Raw genomic sequence first — 20,278 nt, 5'->3', positions numbered from 1 at the left:
TCAGGTTAAGAACATCCACTGACTCGCCTTTGTCTATCCTGCTATTTACTTCCTCAAAGAATTCCAACAGATTCGTCAGGCAAGATCTCCCCTTCACCTGATCTATAATAGCCTGTTCTTTTTGGTCCGAAACGTTGCCTATTTCCTTCGCTCCATAGATGCTGCTGCACCCGCTGAGTTTCTCCAGCATTTTTGTGTACCATCTATAACAACCTGTTGTGCACAAAGCAATGTGTAAGAAAGAACTACAGATGTTGGTTTAAATCAAAGGTAGATACAAAATGCTGGAGTAACTCAGCGGGTGAGGCAGCATCTCTGAAGAGAAGGAATGGGTGACGTTTCGGGTCTCGACCCTTCTTCTTGTCTCGACCCAATACATCGCCCATTCCTTCTCTCCGGAGATGCTGCCTCACCCGCTGAGTTACTCCAGCATTGTGTGCACAAAGCCATGTTTTATCTCGTACTTGTCCCTGCAGGAATCCATCCCAAGGCAACCTAATCCATCAAAGGTGCATACATTACATATACCAGTGTGGAGGTGAGCACATATTCAATCCCAATTGTGGAAAATTGGTACCCTGCATTTGGTGAAAATTAGGATTGCTCAGATTTTGTTTTTATTGTTTTGCCTTCCACCTGAACTATTTCCTTATCATTTGAAAATGAAATACTTATCTCTGTTACAACACACCAAATTAGTTGCTGCATTGAAAATTTTCAACCACTTATTGTTTTGAAGATATTTGAACTATATGTAAACTTGCTTTTATGTGGGTTTATAAGGAAGCTGCAGAACACATTCTTCACCATCGCTGCAAAACCAAACACACAATGTTCAATTTCAATGATCATATTTCATTCATTAAGTTAAAAAAAAAAACAGCTTGTCAATCTGTAATTAATTTTTCATTCTCCTTTCCTCTAGGGATTTGAAGAATAACTTGATTAGCAACATTGAGCCTGGGGCTTTCTTTGGGCTTTCAGAGCTGAGGCAATTGTAAGTACTCATTCTATTTGAATTACTTGTCTCATTAGTCCATTCATTTCCTACCAAGTTGTGGTTGGGGACGGGCTGAATAATTGAGAAGTAACAAAAACATACTGTATAAGGAACGTTACATGATTACTCTCAAAATAGGTGTTGATCCTATTTTTTACATTTTATTACACATTGAGTGAATCAAACAACAGATGTACTTTTTTGATTATTTGATCCAGCCAAAATTCTGATTAAGCATAGGTTTTTAATGATTACTAATGTTCATATTAAGTTTTCCAGAACTGGTAAAATGTTTTAGTTTTGTAACATTAAGGATGTTGGGGATGCATTAATTACTAATCTTCAAATGCTCACAACCTTGTAGAAGGGATTAAGAGCACACACATGTATGAAAGAATGTGAACTGTCTTGAGTTTCACAGCTTATGCAGTCAAAATCTTTTTTTCCTTTTGTTTTTAACTTGAAAGACTTTAGCACCTGTTTAAAAGTCTGTTTTTGTATCCTAGCATTTAAAATGAATTTTATTTGAGGGATTTAACTTCAAGGGCAGAAGTAATTTTGTATGGTTGACATGGACATGTTTTTAGAATTAAAAGTCATAAAATATTCCCTTTAGTCATGTTGGCTGAGGATAAGTGAAGGAAGAGAGGAAAATAAAAAAAATCTTGGAACTCTGAAACTCCAGATTGAATTCTTGGACTGTGCACTATTTTCTAAACATTTCTGCCATTTGGTATTTGAATTCAGCTGAGGTTGCATATGTGTGGAATGTTCTTAAAGCATTTACGTATTTACTTAAAATATTTAAATATATCCTTTCTAAGCTCACTTTAATAGCCATCCAGAACATGAAAAGAAGAATGTAGGGCGATCGCTGGTTAGCACGGATTATGTGGGCCGAAGGGCCTGTTTTCGCGCTATATCTTTAAACTCTAAATTCTAAACAATCTCTGGATCTGTCCATATCAGGTAGTTTCATTGAATCTTTCTTGAATAAAATATTATTTACTAATCTGTCCACATCACCATTGTTAAATATGAAAGCTGATTCTATTCCATTCCACATTTCAAATTTTTAAACATTAGAGCATCCTCTCAGACTGTATGTAGTTACAAGGAATATAACGTGCATAATTACAACATGAAGGTTGTACATCAGCAGCTTCGCAAAAGCTACTGGCAACAGGAGAATCGGTACAATCCCTACATATTGCATATTGCTGAGTTTGAATCAATTGAGTGATGTATGCATAAGCATTTGCCCCAGGGTTTGTTTTGCTCAACTCTTCAAGGTTGTTTATAGGATTGAAGAAAATATGAATGAGAATATACTCCAGCCCACTTTTTTCAAGTAAAGCTCCCAATGGATCAGTCAGGAATTGTCGTACAAGCTTGGGGGCACAGTGGCACAGCAGTAGAATTGTTGGCATACAGCGCCAGAGCCCCGGGTTAGATCAATACTATATGTGCTGTCTGTACGGAGTTTGTATGTTCTTCCCGTGACCACGCGAGTTTTCTCCGAGTGCTCCAGTTTCCTCCCACACTCCAAAGACGTACAGGTTTGTAGGTTAGTTTGGCTCTGGTAAAATTGTAAATTGTCCCCAGTGTGTAGGATAGGGTTAGTGTAGGGGGATCGCTGGTTGGCGCAAACTTGATGGACCAAAGGGCCTGTTCCGTGCTGTATCTCTACACTCTAAATAATCTGTGGAGCTGCCCATGTGACAATTCTAGTGTACAGACCACTGGTCTCTTTCCCGCATTTCTTTCACTATTGTGACCTTTAGTATCTCTGATAAATCATTTATCTGATCCCTCTGATAAATCATTTGTTATCATCACACTTCTATCTAGAAAGACTATTCTCTCATTAGTACGACTTGCACAACCATGGTCTAACAATGAAGAAATCTCCTCATGCAACTGCTAATCACTGACAGTAGCAGTGCAGTTAGAAAGAACAGAAACTAATTGTCTTTGCACTATTATTGTTTGTTTATTTTATATATATAAAAATAGTCTTGACTCTCTGAAATCTTGACTCACTAATTGGCCTGTCCCACTTACGCGATTTTTTTTCGGCGACTTGCCGGCACCTGTCATAATCGCAGCAGGTCTCTGAAAAATTTCAACATGTTCAAAATCCAGTGGTGACCGGAATAAAGTATGACTCTTTGGGCGACTACTCACGTCCATACAGGCTTCACTCCGCGACATGTTGCCAGGGTGTCGATTGTATGGTCGTGAGTAGTCTCTCAGTCACCCAAAGAGTCATAACATGTTGAAAATTTTCGACGACCTATGACGGGTGCCGGCAGTCCTCAAAAAAGTTGCGTAAGTGGGACGGGCTCCTAGGATTTGAACTTCAGAAGTTCATTTCAGCAGGGGTAGAATTGTAAAATGTAGAAGTGCTGCTGAAGTCACTTAGAACCTTGGTTAGACCACACTTGTAGTGTTATTTACTCCTGTGGTCGCCGTGTTATTAGCAGGATAGAGAAACACTAGACAAAAAGGAAATAGTGAGGTCAAAGCATATGTCATTCTTAGAATTTGGTCTATCGCTTTCTCCTTTTTAAACAGAGGTAACAGGAATCTTGCAATCCTCTAACAGAAAGCCTAAGAATGATAGATAGAGCCACACTATTTCATAGAACATAGAACAGTACAGCAGAATGGGCCCTTCAGCTCACATTTTTGTGCCTAACATTGTTTGTGCCAAGTTAAACTGATCTCATCTGCCTGTACATGATCCATATCCCTCTATTCCCTGCACTTCCACGTGCCTAACTAAAAGCCTCTTAAACGCCACTATCGTATCTTCCTCCACCATCAACCCCGTCAGTGCATTCCAGGCCCCCACTACTCTCTGTAAACAAACTTGCCCTTCCACATCTCCATTAAACTTTGCCCCTCTCACCTAGCTCCTAGCTGTGCACTCTAGTGTTGGTCACTTTCACACTGGGAAGAAAGTTCCACTATTTATGTCACTCATCATAATTTTACTAGGCAGGTACTTGACCTGCAATATCTCTTTCTCCCACTGGAATGCCTCCCACTCACCTCACAATGATTTGGCTTCAAGTAGCTGTTTCTAGCCCACTTTTGTTTAGTCATTTACTTGATCCACAAATGAACTCATTATTCATTTGCCAGATTTGGCTCAACCATTTTGCATGCGTAGAATTGCTCAACCTAATCTTCCTAATATTAGGAGCATGTGAACAGGTGTCATACCGTTGGCCCTATGAACCAACAATTTTCACTGATAAAATTTAGCTCCGGCATTATGACACTTTCTCAAGTGATATTACCATCTCCATTTCAAACAAAATATTTTGCCAGGCAGCCATCCTTTACACGGATCTGTCCCATTTAAACTTGATTCTAATCATATTGACAAGTTCTGATATTTTAAATAGGCAAATGAAATTATAGACAATAGACAATAGACAAATTCTCACGGTCTGCAAGGGATATGGATTTCCCATGGGTACGAAAAAATCTAAGGACATTAGGTTGCAATGTGCAACAGTATGAACCCCTCCATAGATAAAACAACTTATTTGTATAATTTGGATTTTCTGCTGTATTTTTAGTCTGCAGTTTCATCTTGTGTGGTTTTGATTTATTACTTCCTTACAGTAAGGAGATTGACCAGCTTCTGACTTTTTTCACCATCCATGACAGCTGGTAGCAAGCAGTAAAGCCTGAAGTTGGAAACAGCAGGGTTATCAGCACATCTATCAACCTCCTGACATATGCTCTGGCTGCAAACCTACTTATGAGCCCAACCCCTGGTGTTCCTGACCTAAACCCTTGCTCCAGGCACACATCCGGTCCATGTTCAGGACAACTTGCATGGGTCGCAATACAGACCATGTATTAATGTAGCTTTGACCTTAACCTACCTATTAAAACACTTTGGAAATCGCATAAATACAAATAACATGCAAGGTTATTTGTTAAGATAATCATGACATCCTACAAAAGAAAAATCTCAGCCCTGGTTCCTGACCTTGGCCCTGGCCATATATAGATTATTGGTATTTCACAACTTAAACACAATCCTAATAAATGGCAAGCAGAACTCACTGATCACTACAAGAGAAAGCACTGGAGGAGTGCAGCCAACACTCCCAATAATACATAGCCAGCTTCACAAGATGTTCATTATGTTTTGCAGGAACGGGGGTTACTGATTGGGGATGATCGCCATGATCACATTGAATGGTGGTGGTGACTCGAAGGGCCGAATGGCCTACTCCTGCACCTATTGTCAATTGTCCATGGTCTATTGTCTTTGGAAAGGATTTTGATGAAGTGTTAGTCATGGAGACATAGTCATTTGCTGTCCTTACAGAATCTAAATATGTAGTAATACATTGCTAAACACTTTAACTCCCCCTCCCATACTGACCTTTCTGTCCTGCACCTCCCCCACTGTCAGAGCGAGGCCCAATGCAAATTGGAGGAACAGCACCTCATATTTTTTCTTGGACAGCCGACAGCCCAGTGGTCTGAATCTTGATTTCTCTAACTTTTAAGTAACCCTTGCTTTCCCTCTCTCTCCATTCCTACATTCCTCCCCCATCCTAGTTCTCCAACTAGTTTCACTGATTACATTTTACTGATTGCATTTTACTGATTGTATGCCTCCTGATTACATTTTACTAATTGTGTGCCTCATTGTCACCTTCCTCTCAGTTAACAACGATCCATTCTACTTTTTCCTTGATCATCGTCCCCTTTGATCGCTCGTTTTCTCACCTTACCCTTAGAGATATTACTCCCTCTCCCCCGAGTCTCAGTCCGACGGTGTCTCGACCGGAAACGTCACCCATTCATTCTCTTCAGAGATGTTGCCTGTCCCGCTGAGTTACTCCAGCATTTTGTGTCTAATACATTGAGAGAATTGTGTTGACAAGGTGTTCATGGACTTTTAATAGATGGTTCATAAATTATCATATAATAGACACAAATTCACCACTGAAAGCTATGGAATTAAAAGGGGTTGATGTGGCATGATTAAACATTGGATTAATAATAAGAAATATTGTGGTAGTGTAAGTTTTTTTTGTCAAAAAGGAAATGGACAGTGAAGTTCCCCTGGGTCAGCTGAAGTTCCCCTGGGTCAGCTATAATATAACTAGGGCCTGGATATAGGGTACAATTTACAAATTTCAGATGGCATACACGCAGATGTGTAGAGAACTGTAAGGAGGTTAGCAGTGGGCTTAAAGGCAATTAAAGATGGGCTGGTAGAATTTACAGATGAAATTTAAAGCTGAGGAATGTGACGTTTACATTTTAATAGAAGAATGAGAGAAGGCAATGTAAACTAAATGGCATGTTGCTAAAAGAAATAGAAGAAACATGAGATTGTGGGCATGTGTTTTATTTGTTGAACATGGGAGGGCATGTTGAGAAACTGTTTAAAAAGCATACAGGATCCTGGGCTTTATTTATACAAGGGCAAGGAATTCATTATGAATCTTCATAAAACTTTAGTGTGGCTACACTTGGAATATTGTGTCCAGTTTTAGGAAAACTGTGAAAGGTTTTGTCAAGGCGCAAACAAATATACTAAATGATTTGTAGGAAGGAACTGCGGATGCTGATTTAAACTGAAGATAGACACAAAAGGCTAGAGTAACTCAGCGGGATAGGCAGCATCTCTAGTGAGAAGGAATTGGTGATGTTTCGGGTCGAGACCTTCAGACTGCTTCAGTCTGCGTAAGTCTGAAGAAGGGTCTCGACCCGAAACGTCACCCATTCCTATTCACCAGAGATGCTGCCTGGAAGGAAAGCATGGAAATTGGACTGGCTGGATGGCTTTTGCAATGAGTTGGTATGGACCCAATAGGCTGAATGGTTTTCCTTTTAACTTTAATTATTCTGTGCTTCTGTGATTTTGTGTGGTCAACTTCCAGCTGTGTGCCCACTTTGTCCAAAACTCGATACTTCAGCCCTTTCATTCTACCTCCCAATCTTCTCAAAGAACTTGAAAGTACTTCTGCCAAACTCATGAATGCCTTTTTACATGTTAATGACCACAACTGATTATTGCAGATTGTTCCTCTGCAGCCTGAAGCATAGGATTCCTCTGAAGTAGATTCACTTCAGGTATTCCACCTGGCACATGTCAGTTGTTAACAACACATTGGTGACACTTGTTGTAGTCCAACTCAAAAGACCAGTGAAAAATTGCAGTAGTGCTACCTTCTCAGAAGTGCTGTCTTTTGGTTGTGATGTTAAATGGTTGCTCTGTCTGCTTCCTCAAGTAGGCATGGACCATTGGATGGCACTGTTTAGTTTAGTTTTTTAGTTTAGTTTAGTTTAGAATTAGAGCATGGAAACAGGCCTTTCGGCCCACCAAGTCCACGATGAACTGCGATCCCCACACACTAACACTATCCTACACACTAGGGACAATTTTCAATTTTACCAAGCCAATTAGCCTGCAAGTCTATAAGTCTTTGGAGTGTGGGAAGAAACCGGAGATCTGGGAGAAACCTCACTCAAGTCCCAGGGAGAACATACAAACTCCATACAGACAGCACAGGTAGTCAGGATTGAACGCATCTGGCACCGTAAGGCAGCAACGCTACTGCTGTGCCACCATGAGCAAAGAAATTATCTTATGTCTTAATTAAATCAACATTTCAAAACCAGACCATCCAATCATTATTACATTGCTATTTGCAGGATCCTGCTTTGGCTGAATTAGTTTTACATTCTATTTATGACAGACAAAACTTGAAAAGTACTTTCTAGACACAACAAACTACAGATGCTGGTTTACAGAAAAAGATACAAAGTGCTGTACATTAGGCAGCATCTCTAAAGAACAAGGATAGGCAATGTTTCAGGTCAGAACCCTTCTTCAGACTGGGAGATCCAGCAGACATTGGCAAAGTGCAAGTGTTTGGTAAAAGACTTGTCTACTCTATGCTAGGGCCTCTTGGATCTCAAGTTCAAGTTCAAGTTTGCGTTTATTGTCACTTAACTAATTAAGGTACAGTGAAATTTGAGATACCACAGCCATACTAAGCAAAAAGCAACAATACACACAGCCACATTAAATAACATTTATTGCTGACTGTATTCACTCCCTGTCCATTTCCCTTACTGACCCTTCTGTCCCAGGCCTCCCCCACTGCAAGAGTGAGGCCACATGCAAGCTGGAGGAGCAGCACCTCATACTCTCCTTGGGTAGCTTACATCCCAATGATATGAACATTGAATTCTCCAATTTTAGGTAACTAATCAACAACAACCCTTTCCTCTACCCTCATCCCCTTCACCTACATACTTTCCTCTAACTTCACATTCACCTGTAATGTCACCAATCCATGATCTCCAGAGATTATGCCCGACCCGTTGAGTTACTCAATTGTGTGTGTTTTTTTTTAAATGAGTCCTTCATTTGTTGCAGTCAATTCTGTGACATTCTGAAGGGGAATATATGAATGGGGGGCCTTTATGTGATTGCAGTCAATGTATTCCCAGCAATAGCGTCTGTTTCTACTCTCACCATTCTTTTGTAATCTCTGAGGGTTTTGCCTCAGTTTGAATCTGTCAATGCATTCAGCATTCACCGATCTTCATTTTTAAGTTCATATCAAGCTCAGATTAAGTATTCCATTCATTTAATAGCTGACCGATACTCCAAACTGAGGTGCTGTGCTATGCTTGGGACAGATGCCAAGTATTTATATCCCTTCAGGTTCATAGTTCAACAAAACCTGTAATTAAAGGAACAAGAATTACAGCATCATGATTTTATATGGTGTTACATATGGAAAACATATGCTTAGCACAAAAGGTTGCATTGTACCTTGCTGTTTCCCACATTATAACAGTTGTCTCATTATTATCCACTGACTGACCTTTTAACCACATGTTAGACTTATACCATGTTTGTAGCATTAATTGCTTCACAATGGCATTCCTCCCATTCATGCCAATGTTTTTGCACTATACCTGCAGCATTGCTTTCCCGTTCATTGGCAATTATTGAAGGGCATTTTTCTTAAACAGATGTAGGCAACGGTTTGTCAGTATACAGTGTGTTATGAATTTGCTTACTAATTTATGAAGAACAGATTTGTAATATCCTCTAGATATTAGGCCATTTTTCAGTAAAAGTTGTGGTAATGTTAATGACAACCACTGTTATTTATATACACGCGATTCAACAATTCCAGACAAGACACTGATGTGTGGTGAAGTTCAATGTAAAAAAAACGATTGTAGAAATGACTGAGCCATTTTTCAATGGAACCCTCAATATCTTCCTGTCCAAATGATATGAACTTGTGTGATCTATTATTGATATGATTATTAAGTTCATATAATGAAGGTGCTGCCAGATTCCCTCAAAGCCTCCCTCTACCCCCTAGGAACCTTCAAACACTTCCCCCCCATTCCCAGGAAAGATCATTAGTGTGAGTGCAATAAATAAAAAGAGCAGAGATCTTACATGATGTATCCCTGGAAAGTTACAATCCTGGGTTTAAAGCAGATTGCAGCACAATAATTCTGCACTTTAAGAACAAGTGACTGAGGCAACAATAGAGTTTACAAGTTACAGCAATCTCTGGTAGGTTAACCTATGATGAGCCTTTGTCGGCACTGGGTCTGTACTCGCTGGAGTTCAGAAGAATGAGGGGGAACCTCATTGAAACATACAGAATAGTGCAAGGGTTGGATGAGTGGAGAGGATGTTTCCACTAGTGGTAGAGTCTAGGACCAGAGATCTTAACCTCAGAATTAAAGAACATTCTTTAGGAAAGGAGATTAGGAGAAATTTCTCTAGTCAAAGGGTGGTAAATCTGTGGTGTTCTTTGCCACAGAACGCTGTAGAGGCCGTCAGTGGATATTTTTTAAGGCATAGAGAGATAGATTTTTGATTAGTACAAGTGTTAGAAGTATTGGGGAGAAGGCAGGAGAATGGCATTTGGAGGGAAAGATAGATCAGCCATGATTGAATGGCGTAGTAGACTTGATGGGCCGAATGTCCGAATTCTACTTCTAACACTTATGACATTAGTGCCTCACCAAAATTCACATTCTTCATGCAATAGCCTGGTTGATACATATTGGTGACTCGGGGCTAGCCACAACACAACTACATTTCGAAGGCATCTTCTACGTCATCTTTGGCACTTTTATTGACCCATCTCTGGCATTTCATTGCTGAAATCATTGTTATTCAACACAGAAATAGCTCCTAGGCCCAGCTCATCCATGATGACTAAGATGCCTTCTGAGCTTGTCACCTTTGCCTCCATTTGCCTCATAAACCTTTCCTTTCCATTTACCTTTCAAAATACCCTTTAAGCGTTGTAATTGTACCCACCTCTAACTTTTTCTTTGGCACTCGCTCTGTATATCCACCACCCTCTGGGCGAAAATGTTTCCTCTCACATCCCTTTTAAATCTTTCCCTTCTCACCTTAAACCTATGCTCTTTACACTGAGACACTTCTACCCAGGAGAAAAAACTGAGTGCCGCTCATGATTTATACATCTCAGCCTCTTTCACTCTAGGGTAAACAGTCCCAACCTGTCCAGTCTCTCCTTTTAACCCAGGCCCTGCATGCCTGGCAACATGCCTGAATATTTTCTGCACCCTCTCCAGCTTAATTTATCCTTCCAATAGTATGGTGACCAAAACTGCACTCAATCTTCCAGGTACTTCCAGCACTCAATCTCACCACCATTCTATACAGCTGTAACACGATGTCCTCATTCATATACTCAGTGCCCTGTCGGCTAAGGCAAGCATGTAAAATGCTTCCTCACCATCTTATCTGCACTATTATTGTTTGATTTTTGTTTACAGTGTACTATGTTTACATATTCTGTTGTGCAGCTGCAAGTAAGAATTTCATTGTTCTATCTGGGACATAGGACAATAAAACACTCTTGACTATCTATATGCCTCACTACTTTTAGGGAATTATGTACACACCCCTAGGTCTCTCTGTTAAGCAAGGGCCAGGCCCTTTTCCAGGCTCCTGTCATTTACTAAGTAGGGCATTCTCTGGTTTAACTTGCCCATCAAACATTTTTGGCCTCACGCTTGGTCTCACCGATGTAGAGTAGCTGACGCCTAGAGCAGCGGATTCAATAGATGAGTCCCCGGTCAATTCTTCCCTTCCCACCCAAACCACCCCCTTCCCTGGTACTTTCCCTTGCAACCGCAGGAAATGCTACACTTGTCGTTTTACCTACCCCCTTGACTCCATCCAAGGAGCTAAGTATTCCAGGTGCGGCCAATGTTCACCTGCACCTCCTCCAACCTCATCTATTGCATCCACTGCTTTGGGTGTCAACTGCTCTACATCAGTGAGACCAAGCGTAGGCTTGGCGATCGCTTCGCCCAACACCTCCGCTCAGTTCGCAATAACCAACCTGATCTCCCATTGGCTCAGCACTTCAACTCCCCTTCCCATTCCAAATCTGACCTTTCTGTCCTGGGCCTCCTCCATGGACAGAGTGAATCCACCGTAAATTGGAGGAGCAGCACCTCATATTTCAGTTGTATAGTTTGCACCCCAGCGGTATGAACATTGACCTCCAATTTCAGGTAGTCCTTGCTTTCTCCCTCTTTCCCCTCCCCTTCCCAGCTCTCCTCCAGCCCACTGCCTCCGTCTCTTCCTTTCTTCTTCCCACCACCCCCCCTCCCCCATCCCCTCATCAGTCTGAAGAAGGGTCTCGACCCGAAACATCACCCATTTCATCGCTCCATTGATGCTCCCTCATCGCTGAGTTTCTCCAGCATTTTTGTCTACCATCCCTCATCAGTATTTGCCTTTCCAAATGCAGATGATCCTGTCTCTCTGAATCTCCTCAAGTAAATCGTGTTTGACTCACTGACCTGGAGTTCCCCGACTTATTCTCGCAGCCATTCTCAAACACCACGAGCCATGTTCCAGCATTATGGTACCACGTCCATGCTAAGAATGGTACAACATCCAGGACCCCAGCAATTTCTTCCCTTGCTTTCCACAATGTCCTGGGATTTAGCCACCTTCACATGCCTCAAGACTGAAGACCAACAAAATCTCTTCTGGGGTGGAAGATTGCAACCTTCACGTGGTCCGCCCTGTTTCGACGAATGCAGTCTACCCGGCATGCACATTCAAATAAGATCAAATAGAACATGTTGTCCGACAACTTTAGGCTGTGCACGCCATACGCAAGAAGAAGAAGGCAAAACCTCTTCCATATGATCAATATGAGAAAGGACATCACAGTTCTCTTCCCTGAATTACTTAGCTTCCGTGCCTTTCTCTATTATTTCAATGGCTGTCATGGTGGCAGCTGTTAGACCATCATTGCTCCAGAGTTTATCTAGTAAAGAGATTGAAAAATGGGCAAAGGATTAACCTGACTGCCAGTGGTTGGTACAATTGGAAAGGCAATGAAACTATTTCAAGATCTATTTGAAACTATTTCACCTTGGATACTTTATAATGAGCATGGGTAAGTTCTCTTGACTGAAAATATCGAGAAATATGATTGCTATCTGTCTTTCCCTTTCACATAGATAAGGAAATGGATGAAAATAGCCATACTTTCATTACAAAGTATCTGAGCTGAAATAGTTTCAAGTAAGACAAGGGCATAGCCTTGGATCTTCCTGATTTATGACACTCATTACCACACTACCAGGTTAAGTTAGCCACAGATTAATTGTAATGTGGCGTTCCAGTTTACAATATAATTATTTTGTGTTCTGTTTATAGAGATCTGTCAAACAACAGAATTGGATGTCTGAGTCCTGAGATATTTGTGGGCCTCACCAGCTTGTCAAGGCTGTAAGTCTGTAACGTATATATGCATTTAGTCAGCTAATTAAGCATAATTTTTGTTGTATTGTCATCTTGAGTTTTTCTGTCAGTGAATGTATGTGAACATAATGTGGATATTTTATTTCACAATAATAGTGACAATTTGGAGGTGACAACTTATGCCCTGCCAACGTCTGTCCTGGGGCATTAGAGCACAAAAAAAAAAATCAATTCTAAAAATATATTTTTTAATTAATTATAGAATGAGCATCATGACTCATTCCATCAAATGTCCTTAATGTATTGACAATAATTAACTGAACACTGTAAAATTATGGGATTCTTATGCTAGAAGGCAAGCTTTTTTAATTTGAAGTAATAACATAGTGTGTTGGAAATACTTAGCAAGTCAATTAGCATCCATGGAGACGGAAACAGTATGTTTCAAACATTTTCCAATTTTAGTGCAAACATCTGCAGTTTTTTGATTTTTAATTTATAGCCTGTGGGCTGGGAACTTTGAAAAAGCTTTGTGAACAAAAAGATTGGATAAAATTTACAATGCAATAGATTCTGCATTGCCTGCAAAAACCCCAGGATTGATGAGGTGTATAGGCTTGCCTTGTTTCATATCTTCTCGTTTCCAAAAAGAGATGATGAATGGTAACATGGCATTGCATTTAATGAACGACTATACAAATTTATGACCACACTACCAAGCACTCGCCCTTTTAATCTGTGCCATCATCTCACCACAACCTCAACCATCATGTTTTGCAAAGATGATGTTAATCAGTATTCCAATCAGTGTTTTCAATGACAATGTTATTCATGTGCATTCTTTTAGGAATTTGTCAGGGAACATCTTTTCAACACTTCCGACTGGGCTGTTTGTTAAGCTTGCAGCACTTAGAGTCTTGTGAGTATACCATCTTAATCCAGAATACTTGATCAATTCTGTGTGATGTCAACCTAATGTATTTGTTTGTATTGCTCAAGATTTTTTTTTCCAGCAGCTACAGATATATGTTAACTTTCTGAGGCTAAGTTCCAATGACTCTGCCTTAGCCATCATGTTTTAATCTGCAGAAACCACAACGCGTGTTGCTCATGTGCCACATATATGTAACAACAATGCAGGAGGTGTCTCAAATTTTTTGACAGCACATAAAGAAATATATATCTTTTTTAGTGTGTGTTAAATATTTGTGTAAATGTTCGCCGGTTTGTTTTATGTGGGGGGAGGTGGATTTTTATTTTCAGTTTCTTACCTTGCCGGAGATGCGATTAATTTTCGGATCGCATCCTCCGGTTGCTCTGCACCCAACCATCGATTGAGCTGGATGCATCCTTGGACTGACCTTGGGCCCCACCGCGGGGCGTATACTTACATCGCAGTTGATCGCTTGCCTGGGATCGTTCCAACCGCGGCCTGCGGACATTACACCGGGAGCTCTCAGTTTCGTGAGAGGCCGTGGATGCGCGAGCTCCAACGTCGCAGAAGGTTCGCCCAGCCCCGACACGAGGTTCGATCAACCAGCGCGGGGGAGCTGACATCCCCGCCGATGCAGAAGCTGATCGCCTCAATGCAGAGGCCCCGTTGCTGGTTATGGGAGTCGAGATCATCCCGTCAACGGAGGACTCCAGTCCTCCGACCGCGGGAGAGAAAAGGGAAGAGTTTAAACTTTTTTTCGCCTTCCATCACTGAGAGGAATGTGGGGGAGTCACTGTGATGGATGTTTATGTTAAAATGTGTTTAGTATGTTCCGTTGCTTTTTATTTGTATGAATGACTTGGCAAATTAAATTCCTTATATGTTGCAATACATGCTTGGCTAATAAAGAGGTATCCGCTGACTATCCACTGAACGTGACCTCCAACGGCACCGACCCTCGCCACTCCACCGCTCTCCAGCAGGCTGCAGCTGTCGCCTTACCTGTGTCCAAGGCTCAGCACCGGGCCTGAGGTCTCCACGCTGCAGACTCTTACATCACGGGCTCTGACTGTGCTGGGTCCGAGTGTTAGTCCCTCAAACCCAGGGCACCTCAGTGGTTGTTCCACTGGGTCTTCCCCTTCATACCATGTGACCCCAGCTCTTCCCCACACACACTATTAATCCTCATGCCCACTTCCTCCCTGACCACCCACTCCCGCCCCACCAGACATCGCCTCGACCTCAGTCCACTCACCTGCCTTCCTCCAGCCCCAACCCCCACCCTTGCTGTATGTTCACCATCCCCCCTGACCTCCCCCTCTGATACCGAACGGTCTGTCCTCAGCAGAAGCCTCATCTTTTTTCCCCCTCTGTCCCCGCCTCAATGTGTTCCGCATCCGCCACGATGTGGAGCTCTTCACCGTCGCCTCCGACTCAAAGCGTTCTTCCATGGGAAGGAGTCCTTGCCCCCCAGTGATGACCCCTTCTCCCATCTCCAACACACCCCCTATATTTGGACTCCCCTCATGGCCATCTTCCAGCTTTAGACGTTTTTATTTTAAACTGCTGGCGGGACATCAATCGCCTCAACTTCTCCACTTCCCTTTCTCACTCTAACGTCTCCCCCCCTGAACGTATAGCTCTCCACTCACTCTGCAACAACCCAGACTGGGTGATCAAACCTGCTGACAAGGTAGTCTGGCGTGCTGAGCTCACCAAGGGTGAGGCCATGTGCCAACTCTCAGACACCTCCTCCTACTTATTCTTGGACCTTGATTCCACAGACGAGCACCGGGCCACTATCTCTAGCACCATTACCAAGTTCATCAACTCCGGCTCCCTGCCCTCCCAAGCCTCCAACCTCATCGTTCCCCAGCCCCGCACAGCCCGATTTTATCTTCTCCCCAAAATCCACAAACCTGACTGTCCTGGCAGACCCATTGTTTCTGCCTGTTCGTGTCCTACCGAACTTATTTCCACATACCTCGACTCCATCCTATCCTCCCAGGTTAAATCCCTCCCTACCTATGTTCAAGACACCTCACGATCTCTTCATCTACTCCAGGACTTCCGTTTTCTAGGCCCCCATTCCCTCATCTTCACCATGGATGTCCAGTCACTCTACACCTCCATCCCCCACCAGGAGGGTCTCAAACCCTCCATTTCTTCCTCGACCGCAGAACCAACCAATCCCCATCTACTGATACTCTCCTCCGCCTAGAGGAGCTGGTCCTTACCCTTAATAACTTTGTTTGACTCCTCCCATTTACACCAAATACAAGGCGTAGCTATGGGCACGCGCATGGGCCCTAGCTATGCCTGCCTCTTTGTAGGGTACGTCGAACAATCCTTGTTCGAGGGGTACAGTGGCCCTATCCCCAAACTCTACCTCTGCTACATCGACAACTGCATTGATACTACCTCCTGCACCCACACACAACTCACTGACTTCATCCATTTCACCACTAACTTCCATCCGGCACTCAAATACACCTGGACCATTTCCGACTTTTCCCTACCATTTCTTGACCTCACAATCTCCATCGCAGGTGATAGACCATTGACCAACATCCACTACAAACCCACTGACTTCCATGGCTATCTGGACTACACTTCTTCCCACCCTGCTTCCCCTTCTCCCAATTTCTCCATCTACGCCGCATCTGCACCCAGGATGAGGTGTTCCACACTACGGCATCGGAGATGTCCTCTTTCTTCAGGGAACGGGGGTTCCCCTCTACTACTATAGATGAGACTCTCACTAGGGTCACTTCTATACCCCGTGACTCTGCTCTCTCTCTCCCCATCCCCCCCACTCGTAACAAGGGCAGAGTCTCCCTTGTCCTCACCTTCCACACTACCAGCCATCACATTCAACAAATATCCCTGACATCTTCGCCACCTCCAACGTGATCCCACCACTGGACGCATCTTCTGATCTCCTCCCCCGTCTGCTTCCACAGAGATCGCTCCCTCCATAACTCCCTGGTTAATTTGTCCCTTTCCACCCGAACCACCCACTCTCTGGGCACTTGCCCTCGCAACCGCAGGAAATGATACCCTTGTTGCTTTACCTCCCCCGTTGTCTCCATTCAAGGACCCAAGCAGTCTTTCCAGGTGCGGCAAAGGTTCACCTGCACCTCCTCCAACCTCATCTATTGCATCCGCTGCTCTGGGTGCCAGCTGCTCTACATCGGTGAGACCAAGCGTAGGCTTGGCCATCGCTTCGCCCAACACCTCCGCTCGGTTCGCAGTAATCAACATCATCTCCCGGTGGCTCAGCACTTCAACTCCCCCTCCCATTCCGAATCCAACCTTTCTGTCCTATGTCTCCTCCATGGCCAGAGTGAGGACCACCGTAAATTGGAGGAGCAGCACCTCATATTTCGTTTGGGCAGTTTGCACCCCTGCGGTATGAACATTGACTTCTCTAATTTCAGGTAGTCCCTACTTTCTCCTCCCCTTCTCAGCTCTCCCTCAGCCCACTGGCTCCACCTGTTCCTTTCTTCTACCCACTCCCCACCCTCACACCAGTCTGAAGAAGGGTTTCGACCCAAAACTTTGCCTAGTTCCTTTGCTCCATAGATGCTGCCTCACCCGCCGAGTTTCTCCAGGATTTTTGTCTACCTTGGCTAATAAAGTATTATTGCGATTGAGAAAAAGTATTATTGTAAAACTCTGTAATTATAATGACATGAAAAGCTCGAGCCGACCCAGAACCATCCCTTTCTGAAAATGCCCACATTAATGGATAAAGGGGGGTTGAGTAAGCTCAGAATCCATGATATTCATGAATTTACTTGAGGGCAAGATGAGTGTAGAAAACCACTCATTGACGGTGGTGTACATGTCAGCATGTTCCAGGCTCTGCACTAATCATTGCTGCTCAGAACAGAATGCTTTGGAGGTCAGATGTCAATGTATTCCATGATGACTTGAGCTACAGGACGGAACACACTGTCTGAAGATGGGTCTCGACCTGAAACATCACCCATTCCTTTTCTCCAGAGAAGCTTTCTGACCCGCTAAGTTACTCCATTTCTTTTGTGTCTATCCTCAGTTTAAACCAGCATCTGCAGCTCCTTCCTACACTCTGAATACACTTTATACCTGGTCCCTCAGATTTTTACGAGCCATAAAGTTGCATTTTGCGTACCTTCATTCATTTGAATGTGGTCACAGATTGGCAGTAAAAGGATAAATGGTCTGCCTGTGACTTTTAATTTACTTAATTTAGATCAGATAATTATCTTAAATAAATAATTGTCACTGCTTTAAATAATCGCAATCATGACAAACTATGTATTTTTAACTATTTTAAATGCCTCCAATAATCAGCAGGGTAAAGGCTTTCTGACAATAGAAGCCGACAAAAGGTTATCAGCCGGGTCCATGGAGAGGGTCTTACTTTGCTCTATCCATGGTCCAGTAAATGCAGGCCTTTGCAAAACAACCATAGAACCAAAATGTTGATGTTCTTTGGCAACATCTCTGGATACAAGGAGTGGGTGAAGTTTCAGGTCAACACCCTTCCTGATCAAGGGTCTCAACCCGAAATGTCACCCATTCCGTCTCTGCAGAGATGTTGCCTGTCCCGCTGAGTTACTGCAGCATTTTGTGTCTATTAGGTTGTGGGCCAAGCATCGGAAATGCGTCTAGAATTCAACTTTTGGGACCAATGTCTTGGAACTACTTGAAATTTTGCACAGATTTAGATAAAATATAATTTGGAAGGAAGTCATAACTTGTCAGTGTCAAAATTTGCACATTAATTAATTAAGCTAATTAGAAGATGGGATCGAAAAAGTAAGCGCCTTCTTGTATTCAATGCTCATATTTCTCCTTGGGGAGCCTAATTCTGTGCTGCTGTCTACTTAAACCATATATTGTTATACTATATATATACTTCAAGAGTTCATAGTCTTTCCTTTGAACATCACAGAGGACACTATCAAGGTGTTCTATTTTAGGCCAACATAAACATTAAAATTCGTCAGTATAAAAATTCTCATCCTATCACTGATGCTCACAATTTCACACTGCTTCACTTAAAACCACAGGGGAAAACACATCATTGTTAACCATATATTGTTTTATATATATATAGATATTATTATATATATATATAGATATTATTTTATATAATACTAGACCAAGGGCAGACCCGTTGGGTCTGTTCCCCCAATGCAGCCGTTCCCTACCCGTAGCCCCCACAGGAGACATGGTCCTCCAACTCAAGCGGCTCAGGAATGAACAGTGTGGCTGGTTTTAAATGGCGTCTTTGAGGCGAGAAACGGGCACCAGCAGCCGTTATGGTCGCTGGCCAGCAGGAGGCGACAAAATGAGTGAGTTGGGGGGGGGGGAAGAGAGAAGGATTTAATGAAAAATGTGGACATAAACATAATGAAATCTAATGAGGAGTGGATAGTTGGAATGAAAGTGAAATGTCTACCCAAATGGCTGCTTCTATGGGTGAGAAGCCAGTTTGTTTTTGAAATATTGGGTGGTGGGGGGAGGGGGGGGGGAAGAAGGATCTGATTAAAAACGTGTACTTAAACACGACGAAATGTAATGAGGAGCGGATACTTAGAAAGAAAAGTGAAATCTCTACCGAAATGGAAAAGATCTCGGCAATTGTGCGTCTGGATTCGGTGTGGCAAGGAATCACAGGAAGAAATGCAGCCGGCAGCCATACATGTAAATGGATCCATTCTGATTGGACATCTGCGAGCATCGGCTATTCCGATTGGACATCTGCGAGCATTGGGCATTGTGACATCACACGATGGAACAAATCAAAAGGCAGAAAGGCATCCGGACGGCAGCCGGTCGGATGGCACGAGGGTTTTATATAATAATAGATAATTATATATAATTACAGTCATATTCACGTTATATATATATATGACGTGAATATGACTGTAATATAATTATATTATACAAATATAATAATAACCCAATTACACTATATCTATATTACTAAAACTCTGTTCTTGACCGGTTTCGGCTTTCTGTGCTGCGGTTTCCGAGAGTACGCCACCACCTACGGCCGTCATTTTTGGCCACCTCGCTCAGAGCCCCCCTCCGCCGTATGTGTGCCGAGGATTTGTCCCGTTGATGAAAATTGACAGAGATATTAATGTTTTTACAACATTCCCCATTCTCTCTGCTGCCCCTGCTGGAAGGAGGGGGAGAGACTATTAAACCCAGGAAGTGGTGTGCCTCAATCAGTCTCTGCAAGTGGTGTGCCTCAATCAGTCTCTGCAAGTGGTGTGCCTCAATCAGAGCTCTGAATGACACTGACAAATGTCTACAATTCTGTGAGTCCCCTTAATTTGGTTTGAAAATGAAAATATGGTTAGAGGTAAAAAAGCACTGCCTGCAAATGGTTGTTTGGGTTTGGGTTGAAGTAAAAAGGCACTCTCCCCCCCCCCCCCCCGCCCACCCCCCCCCCCCCCTCCCTCCTCTCCCCCCCCCTCCCTCCCCTCTCTCCCTTACTATCTCCCCCTCACCCTCCCCCCCCCCTCCCTCTCCTCCCTCCCTCCCC

At 42.9% G+C, this 20,278-nt stretch overlaps 1 protein-coding gene across 3 annotated transcripts in view; it reads left to right on the top strand.

The window, feature by feature from the left end:
* Positions 1-20,278, top strand: part of LOC129703924 (adhesion G protein-coupled receptor A3) — a 619,806-nt gene that overhangs the window by 203,847 nt on the left and 395,681 nt on the right. For all 3 annotated transcript variants that reach the window (XM_055646641.1, XM_055646640.1, XM_055646642.1), the window contains 3 exons: positions 926-997; positions 12,753-12,824; positions 13,645-13,716. In XM_055646641.1, the coding sequence (XP_055502616.1) occupies positions 926-997; positions 12,753-12,824; positions 13,645-13,716 (216 nt within the window). The remainder of the gene's footprint in view (positions 1-925; positions 998-12,752; positions 12,825-13,644; positions 13,717-20,278) is intronic.

This window comes from Leucoraja erinacea, chromosome 15, assembly GCF_028641065.1.
Source record: "Leucoraja erinacea ecotype New England chromosome 15, Leri_hhj_1, whole genome shotgun sequence".
NCBI classification, from domain to species: Eukaryota; Metazoa; Chordata; class Chondrichthyes; order Rajiformes; family Rajidae; genus Leucoraja; species Leucoraja erinaceus.
The sequence above is the reverse complement of the archived record's forward strand: the minus strand, read 5'-3'. Positions and strand labels throughout refer to the sequence as shown.